This window comes from Eulemur rufifrons, chromosome 15 (genome assembly GCF_041146395.1).
Source record: "Eulemur rufifrons isolate Redbay chromosome 15, OSU_ERuf_1, whole genome shotgun sequence".
NCBI classification, from domain to species: Eukaryota; Metazoa; Chordata; class Mammalia; order Primates; family Lemuridae; genus Eulemur; species Eulemur rufifrons.
In genome coordinates, this window is record NC_090997.1 from 543873 (window position 1) to 560367 (window position 16495).

At 39.0% G+C, this 16495-nt stretch overlaps 1 protein-coding gene across 1 annotated transcript; it reads left to right on the forward strand.

Moving 5' to 3' along the window:
- The first annotated feature begins 2486 nt into the window (after nt 1-2486).
- On the forward strand, nt 2487-3449 carry LOC138395608 (olfactory receptor 10C1-like). Its single transcript, XM_069488456.1, has one exon. It carries the CDS (start codon nt 2487-2489, stop codon nt 3447-3449), a length of 963 nt encoding a protein of 320 aa, XP_069344557.1.
- Nucleotides 3450-16495: the final 13046 nt, after the last annotated feature.

Consider the following 16495-nt stretch of genomic DNA (forward strand, 5'->3'; position numbering starts at 1 on the left):
TCATGCACAGTTGCCACTTCATACTTAACAGTGTTTTGAGTCAATCCACTTGTTCTCCATCCTTAACTTTTTATTAAAGAACTTTTAGATAGATGAGTGGATACCCAATTTAATAGATTAAAATGATCTGTAATACACAACTATTTTCCTCCAGGTTGTAACATTCAGGTGGCATTTTTAAGTGCATATGTATGCATGTATCTGCATTTCCTGTCTCCATGATGGCAGATAAATAGACACAAACATGAAATAGAAATGAAGATAATGAATAGGAGGAATGATTAGAAATTGCAATGTAAAATTCCCCAAGAGGGAGTATATATGAGGGTAAATCTATTATGACAGCATATGTACATATGTGTACATGTATGGCTATAGCTAGTACTTTTTGAGCACATAATCACTTTCCAAAGTGCCTATGGGAATTGGCTTACTTAATCCTCATAGCAACTTCATGAGAAGGGCACTATTATCACCTCCTTTATAAATGGACAAACTGAAGAACAGAAAGTTAAAGTGAATGTTAACTTCGGTCCAGCATTAGATGGCTGTACTAGGATTCGAACCCACATAGAATATCTCCAGAATACCCTTAACCGTTATGCTACTTGGTATGCATCTAAATGTGTGCTTCTCTCTGTGGGTATACTGATGTGTATATGTGAGAATGTACACTTTGTATATATGCTTTTTAGATGAATTTATTGTGTTTATTCATAATTTGGAAACTTTAAAAGCATATTTTTGCATTATTTTTACCAGCTTCAAACATTACTGTGGTATGAACAATGATGCAGGATAAACACACGCAACATAAACGTGATCTCGGGTCACACTAATGAACAAAGAAACTCCAGGACAACTGTAATCCCCTCATTCTTCTGCCCTTTTCAGGGAAAACATTGTTTAGATTTTTGGTTGATGACATTTCAGAAAGAACAACCCAAAGTATAGTACACCCACAGAAAGAGCAAAGAATGTCTTCTCAGCAGTTGACAGTCAAGGTTAGATTGCAAAATTATTAATCTAATAAAGAATTACTCATTGAGAGAAAAATAACTGTGGCATTTGAGATACCTGAGGGAGATCAGATTTAACTTCAAAAAATAAAATATGCTCCAATGAGCCGAATATATAGGCAGGCAGAGTAAAATTTAGAATTAAAGCTTTTTTACATTATATGAAAATTTAATTATTAAGAGTGCTAGATCTAGTGGTAAGCCGAAATAAATAAATAAACAAAATCCCACACTCAGTGTCTATGTCTGTCTGAAGCTACACTCAGGAAAACATTAGCAAGTACTTGTTGTTGGAGTGGTATAAGTGCTATTAAGTTATGAGATGGTGGAAACACAGTGGTAGGGTGTGCAACTGACTGGCATGGGCATGAAAGAGGGCAGGAGTTGGGCAGAGTTTCCAGAGAAGAGTCAAAGCTACACTAGAACTTGAACATAAATAGGGAATTAACTAGCTGGACAAGCAGGAAACAAATGTTCTGCCCCCATGGGAAAATGAGCACCAAGAGAAGGAAATATGTGCAGGCAAGGCACATACTAAAAGATGCGCATAGTTCAATGTGACTGTAACAAGAGGTCCGCTTGGGCAAGGGGTGAGATAAAAGTTTCTATCAATTGTCAGTGACCTGATTCATATATTTTCATTAATCATTTTGATAGCTCTGAATTTTAACTTTCAGGCAATGGTAATTTTCATTTAGCATAGAACATTCTGATGGAGAAAGGATGGCAGATGAGAAATATTGAAGGCAAAGAAATAGTTGCAATGACAGAACTATCTCAGCAGAACAATGTAGTATGATATGAATGGCTGTGATGCAGTATTCCCCTGGCTACCCTCCTTGCTTTTCACATCTTAACTCATGCTGCTCATTCTCAGTAACCCTCTGTGACTACCTAATCTAAATCGGTCAGACACACCCTAGTTTTAATTCTCTGCATTGCAACAATTATTTATCAAATGATTGTTTAATTTATTTTCCCTTACTGAAATATAAGTTGCATTTGGGGCAAATGGTTTTTGTTCATTGCTGAATCTCAAGAACTACAACAGTAACTGCAAAATACTCTCTGGGCTCAATACTTGTTGAATGAATGGATGAAGAAAGCAAGTCAGTGGCAACAGAAATGGAGAGAAATAGATAAGTACGAGAGGATCTTTATTTAGCAGTATGTGACAACTGATTAAAGGAAGGGATAAAGGGAGAATTGAGCTGAAATTAACATTTTTTCATTTTCTCTTGGTGACTAAATATACTTTGGACAAATCAACTGAGATAGTGAACATAAAATAAGGTTTGGTTTGAAAAGGTATATGGATAGGTGTAATTTCTGAACTTTTTGAATTTTAGAATTGCAGGTAAGAAATTTATCTCTCTGACTTACTAAAGCTCCTTAAAAGTATTATATGACTATTTCATTCATCTAAAGGAATCTTTCTAATGACTTTGCTGTTCTCTTTTCCAGGTCATGAGCCTCAATTGCTCCTTGTGGCAGGACAACAGCATGTCTGTCAAACGCTTTGCGTTTGCGAGATTCTCTGAGGTCACAGAACAGTGTTTCCTTCTGTTTACCCTCATCCTACTCATGTTTTTCACATCACTCATGGGCAATGCTCTCATAGCCCTTGCCATCTGGACCAACCCAGGCCTCCACACCCCCATGTATTTCTTCCTGGCCAACTTGTCTCTCCTGGAGATCGGCTACACCTGCTCTGTCATACCCAAGATGCTGCAGAGCCTTGTGAGCGAGGCCCGAGGAATCTCTCGGGAGGGCTGTGCTACACAGATGTTCTTCTTTACCTTTTTTGCCATCAGTGAGTGCTGCCTTTTGGCAGCCATGGCTTTTGACCGCTACATGGCCATATGCTTCCCACTCCACTATTCAACACGAATGAGTTGTGGAGTGTGTGCCCAGTTAGCAATGGTTTCTTGGGGAGTGGGATGCCTGGTAGGACTGGGCCAGACAAATTATATTTTCTCCCTGGACTTCTGTGGCCCCTGTGAAATAGACCACTTCTTCTGTGACCTCCCACCTATCCTGGCACTCGCCTGTGGAGATACGTCCCGTAACGAGGCTGCAGTCTTTGTCGTAGCAATCCTTTGCATTTCCAGCCCATTTTTACTGATAATTGCTTCCTATGGGAGAATTCTAGCTACAGTGCTGGTCATGCCTTCACCTGAAGGCCGCCACAGAGCTCTTTCCACATGCTCTTCCCACCTATTGGTAGTAACACTATTCTATGGCTCAGGATCTGTCACCTACTTGAGGCCCAAGGCTAGCCATTCACCAGGAATGGATAAACTCCTAGCCCTCTTCTATACAGTGGTGACATCCATGCTCAACCCCATCATCTACAGTTTACGGAACAAGGAAGTCAAGACAGCTCTCCGGAGAACTCTGAGCAACAAAAAAATTTTGACCCATGGATAGGAACCAGAGGATATTGGTCTTTGGAAAAGATGCACACACTATCCAAGAGTAAACAAACAAAAAACTGTGTACTCTTCTATCTGTCTTGTAGGGAGCTTAATAACAGTAATTGTAATTTTAAAGTCATCGCTGTAGTCAGAGCCAAAGCTCTGATTGCCAAATTCTGGAAGGGAATTGGCTACTAAAGAAGTTCAGTGGTTGAGTCCAACACTAGACAGATTTTCCAAAATATTTTACTCTAGGCTTAGAGTATAAATTACTAGGTTACCTCAGAAGCCTGGCAAATTCTTATTCTATATTCTCAGGCATTTTCTAGCCCCTGTGGGGCCTATCTGACTTCTGTCCTGGTCACAAGCCACAGGGCTCTTAATTCCCTCATGACTCTATGGAGTGCACTATTTACTTATGTAAAAATGTTTTAAAATTCTTCAACTTTAATTATTGGTACATAATACATAGTCAAAAATTCTTTTTGTGATTTGTGTGTACCATAAAAATATGAAAACATTAAAAGAGAAAACTCAAGTTTAAGAGGTATTTATTATAGAATATTAAAAGAAAAATATGGGAAATTTTTATTAAGAGTTCCCATGGTGAAAATGTTTTTAAAAAGAGAATTAATATTAAAATACAAGGGTGGAAAAAGGATATGCAACTAAAATTAATATAAACCATTTTTAAAATTTTTATGCAATTTACAAAATTTATGTAAAGGAAAATGAATTCTGACTCAATATATTTAAAGATCTTTCAAAAACATGCCCTTAAGAGAAATGAATATCGCCACAGCACAGTTAAGTAGCTCTAGGCACCTATAGAGGCATTGCCTTGGAATTGAATATCTAGTTCTCAAGGAGGTGCTGCATTAACATATGATCTATGAGGAAATTATAACTTCTCATCTAATAGTTGTAATATAACAAACTGTAGAGAACTGTAACTGCTGCCATGACCTAACTTAAGGGTATCTGCCAAACAAAGAGGTTTAATCTTCTCTCAGAATGTGATATTTCTGCTATCAGGGCATAACAGTGATGCCCACTAATGACCAAGGGGTATGTTTTCCAGATATCCAATTTTACCAAAAACTTTCTAATTTGTTAATTTAAACATAATGCTTTGTGGTTTTTATTTATGTGAGTATAGTAATTAACAATGTAAATAATCTGAACATGCAAAAATCACTGGTTAACAATTACATTACAATTAAAGACGGGAATTCTATTCAGGCATTAGAGATGATAATTTATGTTTATTAATACAGAAATAAATAAATGATTTATTAAGCAATAAAGCAAGTTTAAAAATTCTATAATATGAACTCTTTGTTTTTTAAGTCTGTAAATAAATTTGAAAGGATCAAAATGAAATGTTAAAAGTAGTTTCTTTAGGAAGTCACAATATTGCTGATTTTTTCTTATCTTTGTGTCTAAGATTTCATCAATAAACATGTAGTTCATGTGTAATGCAAATATAAAAACACTAACGTGGTGACTTTTTTCTTTTTTTTTAGATTTGGAATTATGTAAATATTTCATAAAATTAAAATTAAAATTTATTTTATTTTTTTAACATTCTGTATATTCTTTTAATTTAATGTCAGCATATCATGGGGGTACAAAAGTTTAGATTATGTATATTGCCCTTGCCCTCCTACCCCACTGAGTCAGAGTTTCAAGCGTGTCCATTCCCCAGCCAGTGCACATAGTACTCATTATGTAGGTATACACCCATCCCACCCCCCCAGATCTCCCAGACTCCCGATCAGTGTTATTCACAAATGTGCACTTAGGTGATGATCAGGGAAACCAATTTGCTGGTGAGTACATGTGATGCTTGTTTTTCCACTCTTCAGATACTTCACTTAGTAGAATGTGTTCCAACTCTATCCAGGAGAACATAAAAGATTCTATATCACCCTTATTTCTTATAGCTGAGTAATACTCCATGGTATACATATACCACATTTTACTAATCCACTCATGTATTGATGGGCATTTGGGTTGTTTCCACATCTTTGCAATTGTGAATTGTGCTGCTATAAACATTCAGGTACAGATGTCTTTTTTATACAATGACTTTTTTTCTTTTGGGTAGATGCCCAATAATGGGATTGCTGGATTGAATGGTAGATCTACTTGACTCTGTTTAAGGTATCTCCATATTGCTTTCCACAGAAATTGCACTAGTTTGCAGTCACACCAGCAGTGTATGAGTGTTCCTGACTCTCCGCATCCAGGCCAACATTTATTGTTATGGGACTTTTTGATAAAGGTCATTCTCACTGGAGTTAAGTGATATCTCATTGTGGTTTTGATTTGCACTTCCCTGATGATTAGAGATGTTGAGCATTTTTTCATATATTTGTTGGCCATTCTTCTTGTCTTCTTTTGCAAAATTTCTATTCATGCCCTTTGCCCACTTTTTGATAGGGTTCTTTGATTTTTATCTTGCTGATTCTCCTGAGTTCTAAATAGATTCTAGTCATCAGTCCTTTATCGGATGTGTAGCATGCAAAATTTTTTTCCCATTCTGTAGGTTGTCTGTTTGCTCTCGTGACTATGTCTTTGGCTGCACAGAAGCTTTTTAATTTAATCAGGTCCCATTCATGTATTTTTGTTGTTGCTGTGATTGCCTTTGGGGTCTTCTTCATAAATTCTTTGCATAAACCAATGTCTGTATGAGTCTTTCCTACATTTTCTTCTAGAATTCCAATTGTTTCACACCTAAGGTTTAAGGCTGTTATCCATTGTGATTTGAGTTTGGTGAGAGGTGAAAGGTGTGGATCCTGTTTCAGTCTTCTCCATGTGGCTATCCAGCTGTCCGAGCACCATTTATTGAATAAAAATTGTTTTCCCCAGAGTATGTTTTTGTCTACTTTGTCAAAGACTAGATGGCTATATGAGGATGGTTTTAAATCTGGATTTTCTGTTCTGTTCCACTGGTCTGTGTCCCTGTACTTGCGCCAATACCATGAAGTTTTAAAAACTACAGCCTCGTAGTACAGTTTGAAGTCTGGTAAATTAATCCCTCCCATTATGTTCTTATTGCCTAAAATTGCTTTTGCTAAATGGGGTCTTCTCTGGTTCCATAAAAAGCATAAATTTTTTTTTTCTGTATCTGTCAAAAATGATGCTGGCCACCATGATTTGATTTTTGTGAGAGGTGAAATCTGTGGGTCCTGTTTCAGTCTTCTACATGTGGCTAACCAATTTTCCCAGCACATTTATTGAATAAGGATTCTTGTCCCCAGAGTATGTTCTTGCCTGCTTTGTCAAAGATTAGGTGTCTATGTAAGGATGGTTTTATATTTGGATTTTCTGTCGTGTTCCACTGGTCTGTGTCCCTGCACTTGTGCCAGTACCAGGCTGTTTTAAGAACCACAACCTTGTAGTATAGTTTGAAGTCTGGCAAATTAATACCTCCCATTTTGTTTTTATTGCTTAAAATTGCCTTTGCTAGATGGGGTCTTCTCTGATTCCATACAAAGTGTATAATCATTTTCTCTACGTCTGTGAAAAATGATGCTGGTAGTTTAATAGGGATTGCATTGAATCTGTAGATCACTTTGGGTAGTATAGACATTTTAACAATGTTGATTCTTCTGATCCATGAGCATGGTAGAGTTTTCCACCTATATTTGCAAGTTCTGCTATTTCTTTTCTCAGTGTTTCATAGTTTTCCTTATAGAGGTCCTTTATCTCTTTAGTTAGACATATTCCTAGATATTTTATTTTCTTTGTTGCTATTTTGAAGGGTATTGAGTGTTTAAATTGGTTCTCCAATTGACTGTTATTGGCATATATGAATGCCTCTGATTTGTGTGTAGTGATTTTGTATCCTGAGACTTTACTGAATTCACTGATCAATTCCAGGAGTCACTTGGTTGAATCATGGGATTTTCTAGATGTAATATCATATATTCAGGGAAGAGTTAGAGTCTGATCTCTTCTGTCCCCATTTGGACACCCTTGATTCTGCTCTCTTGCCTGATTGCTCTCGCAAGGACTTACAGTACTACGTTTAAAAGTAATGGGGACAGTGTGCAGCCTTGTCTGGTTCCCGTTCAGAGTAGGAATGCTCTCAATTTTTCCCCATTCGGTATGATGTTGGCTGTGGGTTTGTCATATATGGCTTGTATAATTTTTGAATAGGCCCTGTCTATGCCTATTTTGTTAAGCGTTCTTATCATAAAAGGGTATTGAATTTTCTCAAGTGCTTTTTCTGCATCTATTGAGAGGATCATATGGTCTTTATTTTTGCTTCTATTTATGTGGGGAATTACATTTATAGATTTACGTATGTTGAACCATCCCTGCATCTCTGGGATGAAGCCCAACTGGTTGTGATGGATTATTTTCTTGATAAGCACTTGGATTCAATTGGCAAGGATTTTATTGATAATTTTGGCATCTATATTCATAAGGGATATTGGTCTGTACTTTTCTTTTTTTATTGCATCCTTTCCTGGTTTTGGTATCAATGTTACTTTGGCTTCATAAAATGTGTTGGGGAGAATTCCATCATTCTTGATGTTGGAGAATAGTTTATGTAGGATTGGCACCAGTGTTTCTTTGTAGGTGTGGTAAAATTTGGGTGTGAAGCCATCTTGTCCAGGTATTTTCTTTTGGGGAAGGTTTTTTATTGCTGTTTTGATTTCAGTTCTTTTTTTATTATTATTTCAGCTTATTATGGGTGTACAAATGTTCAGGTTACATATATTGCCAATGTCCCGCCCATTCCCCCGAGTCAGAACCTCAAGCATGTCCATTCCACTGACAGTGTGCATTGCACTCATCATGTAGTTATGCCCCCATCCCCTTCCCCCACCTCCCATCCCCCCTGAGTCAGAACATTCAGGCGTGACCGTTCCCCAGTCAGTGTGCAATGCACTCATCATGTAGGTATACACCCATCACCTCTCCCCACCCCCCCACCTCAATCTGATACCCAATTGGTGTTATTCCCAAATGTGCACGTAGGTGATGATCAGGGGAACCAATTTGCTGGTGAGTACATGTGGTGCTTGTTTTTCCATTCTTGTGATACTTCACTTAATAGAATGGGTTCCAACTCTATCCAGGAGAACAAAAGGGATTCTAGATCACTGTTATTTCTTATAGCTGAATACTACTCCATGGTATACATATACCACAATTTACTAACCCACTCATGTATTGATGGGCGTTTGGGTTGCTTCTACATCTTTGTGATTATGAATTGTGCTGCTATAAACATTTGGGTGAAGATGTCTTTTTTATAAAATGTCTTTTGTTCTTTTGGGTAGATGCCCAGTAATGGGATTGCTGGATCAAATGGTTTTTTTTTTTCTTTTCTTCCTTTGCAGTACAGAGAGCTATAGCTGTCCATTGATGTACACAGTGATGGATAGATTGAAGTTGGTGAATGCATAAACTGATACACTATGATGTAGTCAGACAGTAAAATATAGGAACATGCCCTGTATAATTTACTTTTTAAATATAGTCATAAATAAAAAAGAAACAAAATGAGATCAAGATCGCATGTAATTTATATATATATATATATATATATATGTACATCCATGTATGTTCTCAAGTATAAATTCATACCCAAGAAGAGGTATTTTAAACTCTGCACTGAGAAACTATGGAGGGAAGGAGAATGAGAGTTGCATGAAGAATAAAGGAGACAGATTAATAGAAAATATACAGGCTGAAAAAGATGGCGGAGTGGTGGTGACTGCCTGGATCTGCACTCCCGGTGAGGAAGTCATCGATCTGGACCTGCCACAACGCTAGAGGACTGCTCCCACACAGGAACAGTGGTGTGAATCCACGGAGAATCAGTGTGGGACAAACAAAGCGAGTGAGGTCTGAGGTGAACGAAAATTAGGAACGCGGGATTCTGCAGAACGTGGGACAGACACTAGCCAGTGGAGCGCAGGTCGGCTACACCTGCCCCCAGCTGGGGCGGGTGCAGCCTCTTAGGAAAGCGGCTTGCTCTCCTCAATGACCTCCGCTCCCAATTGAATAGAGCCCTGCATTAGGCCAGGGCAGAATCATCGAGGGATACGTGGGGCATTGCAAACAAGAGGCTTTTTCAGGAAAATACCTTAGAACCTGGGGGCTCTCAGCTGAGACAGCGCTTGGCGAGGAGGGATGGATCTGCACCAGGGCGGAAAAACACAAGATTCCCAGACAGCGAATAGCATTGTACCCCGTGCTGCTTTTTCAGCAGTTCTCCAGGCGGTAACCTCCGGTGCGTGTCCTTGCTGGCCAGCCCCCGGGCAGTGGTGGTCTCTGCCTGCCAGGGAGCTGGACCCCTCCAGCACTGGAGCTCTGCAGGCGCCATCTTGAAAGCGAGGGCGAAACCGCTGGGGAGCCATAAAGTGCCAAGCGGCTCTCTCTGTCCGTCGCCCTCCGCTGGTCTCTGATCCAAACCAGGAGTGCAGGATATGCATGAGCACGCTGGGTAGCAATAAAGGGTGAACAGCTTGGACCCTGGGGGAATCTCTGCCGGGGCCACGCTCGGCATGAAGGGGCAGAACTGCGCTAAGGCGTAAAAAAAAAAAAAAAAAAAGAAGAAGAAGAAGAAGAATAGGCTCGCTGAACTATATATTTTAGTCTTGGTGAATTTTTTCTGTTTTTGTTTTTTTTTTTTTTTTGCAGCGGCTCACAAGCCGGACAGCCTCGGCAGGCACCTATGCCCTCCGGGCCTCTGGCTGCCACACCTTTTTGAGCGCGGAGGCTGGATCCCCACCACCCTCGGAGCTGTGTGGGCATGCAGACGCCATCTTCAAATCCACTGCAAAACCGCCCGGGACCCAGCCAGGTGGGTGTGAAGGGACGGAGCTGCGCTAAGGCGTAAAAAAAAAAAAAACATTGAGTCGCCGAACTATATACTTCAGATTTGTGTATCTTTCCACTTTGCGGTGTGGTGTGGTGCTATGTAGTTTGTTTTTGTTCATTTTTGTTGGTGTTTTTGGTGTTTTCTGGTTTGGTTTTTTGTGTTTCTTCACTTTTTTTTTTCTTTTTCTCCTTTTTTTTTTCTTTTCTCTTTCTTTTTCTCCTCTTTCTTTTTTTTCTTTTCTTTTCTTTTTTTTTTCTTCTCTCTTTTCACCTTCTAACTGGGGACACATGGTGAGCTTCGGAACGGGCCAGGTCCCTGGCTCTGGTACATACTGTATCCCGAGCAGTCACCACCAGCGCCGGCGATCTGCGGGTGCGCAACCGCCATCTTAGGGCCCACAGCCAAGTCACTGTGGAGCAATAGGGTACCAAGAGGCTCCCTGGACGGCCCCCTTCACTGGTCCATGGACCTTATATAGGGGCCCTGCCCATGTGTAAACACTGAATACTTCTCCAGAAGCGAGAGTATGGAACCTGATCCCTGGAGACATTGGGCCAAGGCAGACTTTTGCCCGTGGGAGCTACAGCAACTGCGGTGCTGAGCAAGTGAAGGCACCATTCTCTCCCCATAGCTAGTATCTTTCCTGTGGATAGAGACAGAAACCTCCCCTATAGAGGAAGAACGAAAGGGAAACAAACAAACAAAGAGAATTTCAGTCTACTACTAGTGGGGACCCTGCCTGCCTTCTGAAAGACCACAACACAGTGTCCTAACTCGCCAAAGCGGTCTTGGATCACTCCAATCCTCTAGGATTGGACCCATCAGAAGCAGTCCCCCAACAGAAACAGAAAAATCTCTAAACAATACACAACAGTCTCCCCCTCTTCCCAAAAGAAGCAACATACCTACACTGCTTCACAGCCTAAGAATAGAGCACAAAGAATGCTGTTAACCAGACTAAATCTATAAGAAAAGATCCAACGATAAATCTAGATGGGAAGGCCCCAGTGAAAAAACACGGAGAGCACAAAGTATCAAATGGAAAGCTCATCCCCAAAGAAAAATACCAGCTCTCAACCATTTGACACAAACCAGACTCAAAACACCAACATGTCACAGGAAGAATTCCAATTATGGATCATAAACAAGCTGAATAATATACAAAAATAAATGGATAAACAACACAAGGAAAACACAAAAAAAATACAGGATTTGGAGGAAAAATTCAGTAAAGAAATTGAAATATTGAAGAAAAACCAAACTGAACTCCTAGAAATGAAGAATTCACTAGGAGAGCTACAAAACACTGTGGAAAGTCTCAAGAGCAGGGTAGATCAAACAGAGGAAACAATCTCAGAAATTGAAGATAACTCCTTCCAACTAAATAAGTCAGTCACAGAGATAGATCAAAAAAGTAAGAGAAATGATCTGAGTCTTCAAGAAATGTGGGATCATATGAAGAAACCTAACTTGAGAGTTATTGGCATTCCTGAGGGTGAAGAAGATAATAAGCAAGGGTTGGACAAGCTATTTGAAGACATAATCGAGGAAAATTTTCCAGGCCTTGCTAATACACTAGACATACAGATTGAAGAAGCTCAAAGAACCCCTGGGAGATTCATAGCAAACAGGAAAACACCACACCACGTAGTCACCAGGCTGACCAAAATATCCACTAAACAGTCCCTTCTTCAAGCTGTAAGGAGAGAGAAACAAGTAACATACAAAGGAAAGCCCATCAGAATTACGCCAGATTTCTCAGCTGAAACTTTACAAGCAAGAAGAGGTTGGGGCCCCATTTTCACTCTTCTGAAACAGAATAATGCCCAGCCTAGAATCTTGTACCCAGCTAAGCTAAGTTTTCTATACGAAGGAGAAATTAAGACATTCTGAGATAAACAAAGGTTGAGGGAATTCACCAAGACAAGACCAGCCCTCCAAGGAGTACTCAAAAGAGAATTACAGATGGATCAGCACAAGAAAGATCCACAAATGTAAAACTACTCAAGAGCTAAAGATGAAATTCCAGATACCACAATGGCGCAGGAGAGAAAACATCACAATGAAGTTCTACCCAACAAGCTGAACAAAAAACTGTCTCACTTATCAGTTTTCTGAATAAATGTGAATGGCTTGAATTCCCCGCTCAAGAGACATAGACTGGCCCAATGGATAAAAAAACACAATCCAAGTATCTGCTGTCTTCAAGAAACTCACCTAACCTGCAAAGATGCATTTAGACTGAAAATAAAAGGATGGAAATTGATATTTCAAGCAAATGGTAACCAAAAGAAAGCTGGTGTGGCAGTCTTAATTTCCAATAACTTAGCTTTCAAACCAACAAAAATAATAAAAGATAAAGATGGCTACTACATACTGGTTAAAGGCACAATTCAAGAAGAAGCTATGACTATACTCAATATATATGCACCCAACCTAGGTGTACCTAGATTCATAAAGCAAACCCTACTAGATCTGAATGAAATGATAGATAACAATACTGTAATAGCTGGAGACTTTAACACCCCACTGACAGTACAGGACAGATCCTCCTAACAGAAAATAAACAAAGACATAATGGACCTAAATAGAATGCTAGAACAAATGGGCATGGCTGACATCTATAGGACATTCTACCCAAAGTCCACAGAATATACATTCTTCTCATCAGCTCACGGGACATCCTCTAAGATTGACCATGTCCTAGGATATAAAGCATCTATTAAAAAATTCCAAAAAATAGAAATTACACCATTCATCTTCTCAGATCACAGCAAAATAAAAGTAACAATGATCACAAACAGAAACTCTTACTCTTACTCAAAGTCATGGAAGCTAAATAACTTTCTCCTGAATAATTATTCTATAAAAGAAGAAATCAAGATGGAAATCAAAAATTTCTTTGAATTAAGTGACAATGGAGATACAACTTATCAAAATCTATGGGACGCAGCTAAAGCAGTCCTGAGAGGGAAATTCATATCCATAAATGCCTATATCAAAAAGACAGAAATCATGCAAATAGACAACCTAATGAATAGACTCAAAGAGCTGGAGAAAGAAGAACAGAATGATCCCAAACCCAGAAGAAGGTGAGAAATTACTAAGATCAAATCAGAATTAAATGAAAAGGACAACAAAGAAACTATAAGGGAAATTAATAAAACAAAAAGTTGGTTCTTTGAAAAGATAAACAAAATAGACACACCCCTGGTTAGACTAAGCAAGAGCACAAAAGTAAAATCTCTAATAACCTCCATTAGGAGCATGTAAGGAGAAATCACGACTGATGCTACAGAGATACAAGATATCATCTATGAATTCTACAAAAATCTTTATGCAAACAAACTGGAGAATGTGGAGGAAATGGACAAATTTTTAGAAACACATAGTCTTCCCAGGCTCAACCAGGAAGAAATAGAGTACCTGAACAGACCAATATCAAGAACTGAAATCGAAACAGCAATAAAAAACCTTCCCAAAAAGAAAAGCCCTGGTCCAGATGGGTTCACACCTGAAATTTACCATACATACAAAGAAGAACTCGTGCCCATCCTACATAAACTATTCTCCAATATTGAGAAGGATGGAATTCTCCCCAACATGTTCTACCAAGCCAATATAACGTTGATACCAAAACCTGGAAAGGACGCAACAAAAATAGAGAACTACAGACCAATATCTCTCATGAATATAGATGTAAAAATTTTCAATAAAATACTAGCAAATCGAATCCAAGTACTTATCAAAAAAATAATCCACCACGACCACGTGGGCTTCATCCCAGAGATGCAGGGGTGGTTCAACATACGTAAATCTATAAATGTAATTCACCACATAAATAGAAGCAAAACCAAAAACCATATGATCCTCTCATTAGATGCAGAAAAAGCATTTGACAAAATTCAACACCCTTTTATGATAAAAACGCTTAACAAAATAGGCGTAGATGGAACCTACCTAAAAATGATACGAGCCATATATGACAGACCCACAGCCAACATCATTCTGAATGGGGAAAAATTGAAAGCACTCCCGCTTACAACTGGAACCAGACAGGGCTGCCCACTGTCCCCATTACTTTTCAACATAGTATTGGAAGTCCTTGCGAGAGCTATCAGGCAAGAGAGCAGAATCAAGGGAATCCAAATAGGGAAAGAAGAGATCAAACTCTCACTTTTTGCTGATGATATGATGTTATATCTGGAAAACCCCCAGGATTCAACCATGAGACCCCTGGAATTGATTAACGAATATAGCAAAGTCTCAGGCTACAAAATTAATATACACAAATCAGAGGCATTTATATATGCCAATAACAGTCAATCGGAAAACCAAATTAAAGACTCAATACCCTTCAAAATAGCAACAAAGAAAATAAAATATCAAGGTATATACCTAACTAAAGAGGTAAAGGACCTCTATAAGGAAAACTATGAAACACTGAGAAAATAAATAGCAGAACTTGCAAATAGATGGAAAAATATACCATGCTTGTGGATCGGAAAAATCAACATTGTTAAAATGTCTATACTACCCAAAGTGATCTACAGATTCAATACAATCCCTATTAAATTACCAACATCATTCTTTACAGACATAGAGAAAATAATTATACACTTTGTATGGAATCAGAGAAGACCCCGTATAGCAAAAGCAATTTTAAGCAACAAAAACAAAATGGGAGGTATTAATTTGCCAGACCTCAAACTATACTACAAGGTCGTGGTTCTTAAAACAGCCTGGTATTGGCACAAGTTCAGGGACACAGACCAGTGGAACACAACAGAAAATCCAAATATAGAACCATCCTTATATAGTCACCTAATTTTTGACAAAGCAGGAAAGAATGTACTCTAGGGACAAGAATCCCTATTCAATAAATGGTGCTGGGATACTTGGTTAGACACTTGTAGAAGACTGAAACAGGACCCACAGATTTCACCTCTCACAAAAATCAAATCACGGTGGATAACAGACTTAAACCTTAGGCGTGATACAATCAGAATTCTAGAAGAAAATGTAGGAAAGACTCTTACAGACATTGGCCTAGGCAAAGAATTTATGAAGAAGACCCCCAAGGCAATCACAGCAGCAACAAAAATAAATGAATGGGACATGATTAACTTAAAAAGCTTCTGCACAGCCAAAGAAACAGTCATGAGAATAAACAGACCACCTACAGAATGGGAAAAAATGTTTGCATACCACACATCAGATAAAGCACTGATAACAAGAATCTATTTAGAACTCAGGAAAATCAGCAAGAAAAAATCAAACAACCCTATCAAAAAGTGGGCAAATGACATGAATAGAAACTTCTCAAAAGAAGATATAAGAATGGCTAACAAACATATGAAAAAATGCTCAACATCCCTAATCATCAGGGAAATGCAAATCAAAACCACAATGAGATATCACTTAACTCCAATGAGAATGGCCCTTATCAAAAAAAACCCAAAACAACACATGTTGGCATGGATGTGGAGAGACAGGAACACTAATACACTGCTGGTGGGACTGCAAAGTAGTGCAACCCCTGTGGAAATCTTTATAGAGGTATCTTAAACAGATTCAAGTAGACCTGCCATTTGACCCAGCAATCCCATTACTGGGCATATACCCAAAGGAGAAAAGGTCATTCTGTAACAAAGACACATGTACCCAAATGTTTATAGCAGCACAATTCACAATAGCAAAGATGTAGAAACAACCCAAGTGCCCATCAATACATGATTGGATTAGTAAGCTGTGGTATATGTATGCCATGGAATATTACTCAGCTATAAGGAATAATGAAGATACGACATCTCTTTGGTTCTCCTCGAGAGAGTTGGAACCCATTATATTAAGTGAAGTATCCCAAGAATGGAAAAACAAGCATCACATGTACTCACCAGAAAATTGGTTTCCCTGAACATCACCTAAATACACATCTGGGAACGACATCAATCGGATATCAGACTGAGGTGGGGTGGGGGAGGGGATGGGGGTATGCCTACACAATGAGTGCATTGCGCACCGTTTGGGGAATGGTAACACTTGAAGGTGCTGACTCGGGAAGGGGAGGTGGGGAAGGGAGGGATATATACCTACATGATGGATGCAACGCGCACTACCTGGGGAACAGACACGCCTGGAGCTCTGACTTGGGGGGAAAGGCAGTACATGGGCAACGTATGTAACCTCCAATTCTGTATCCCCCATAACAA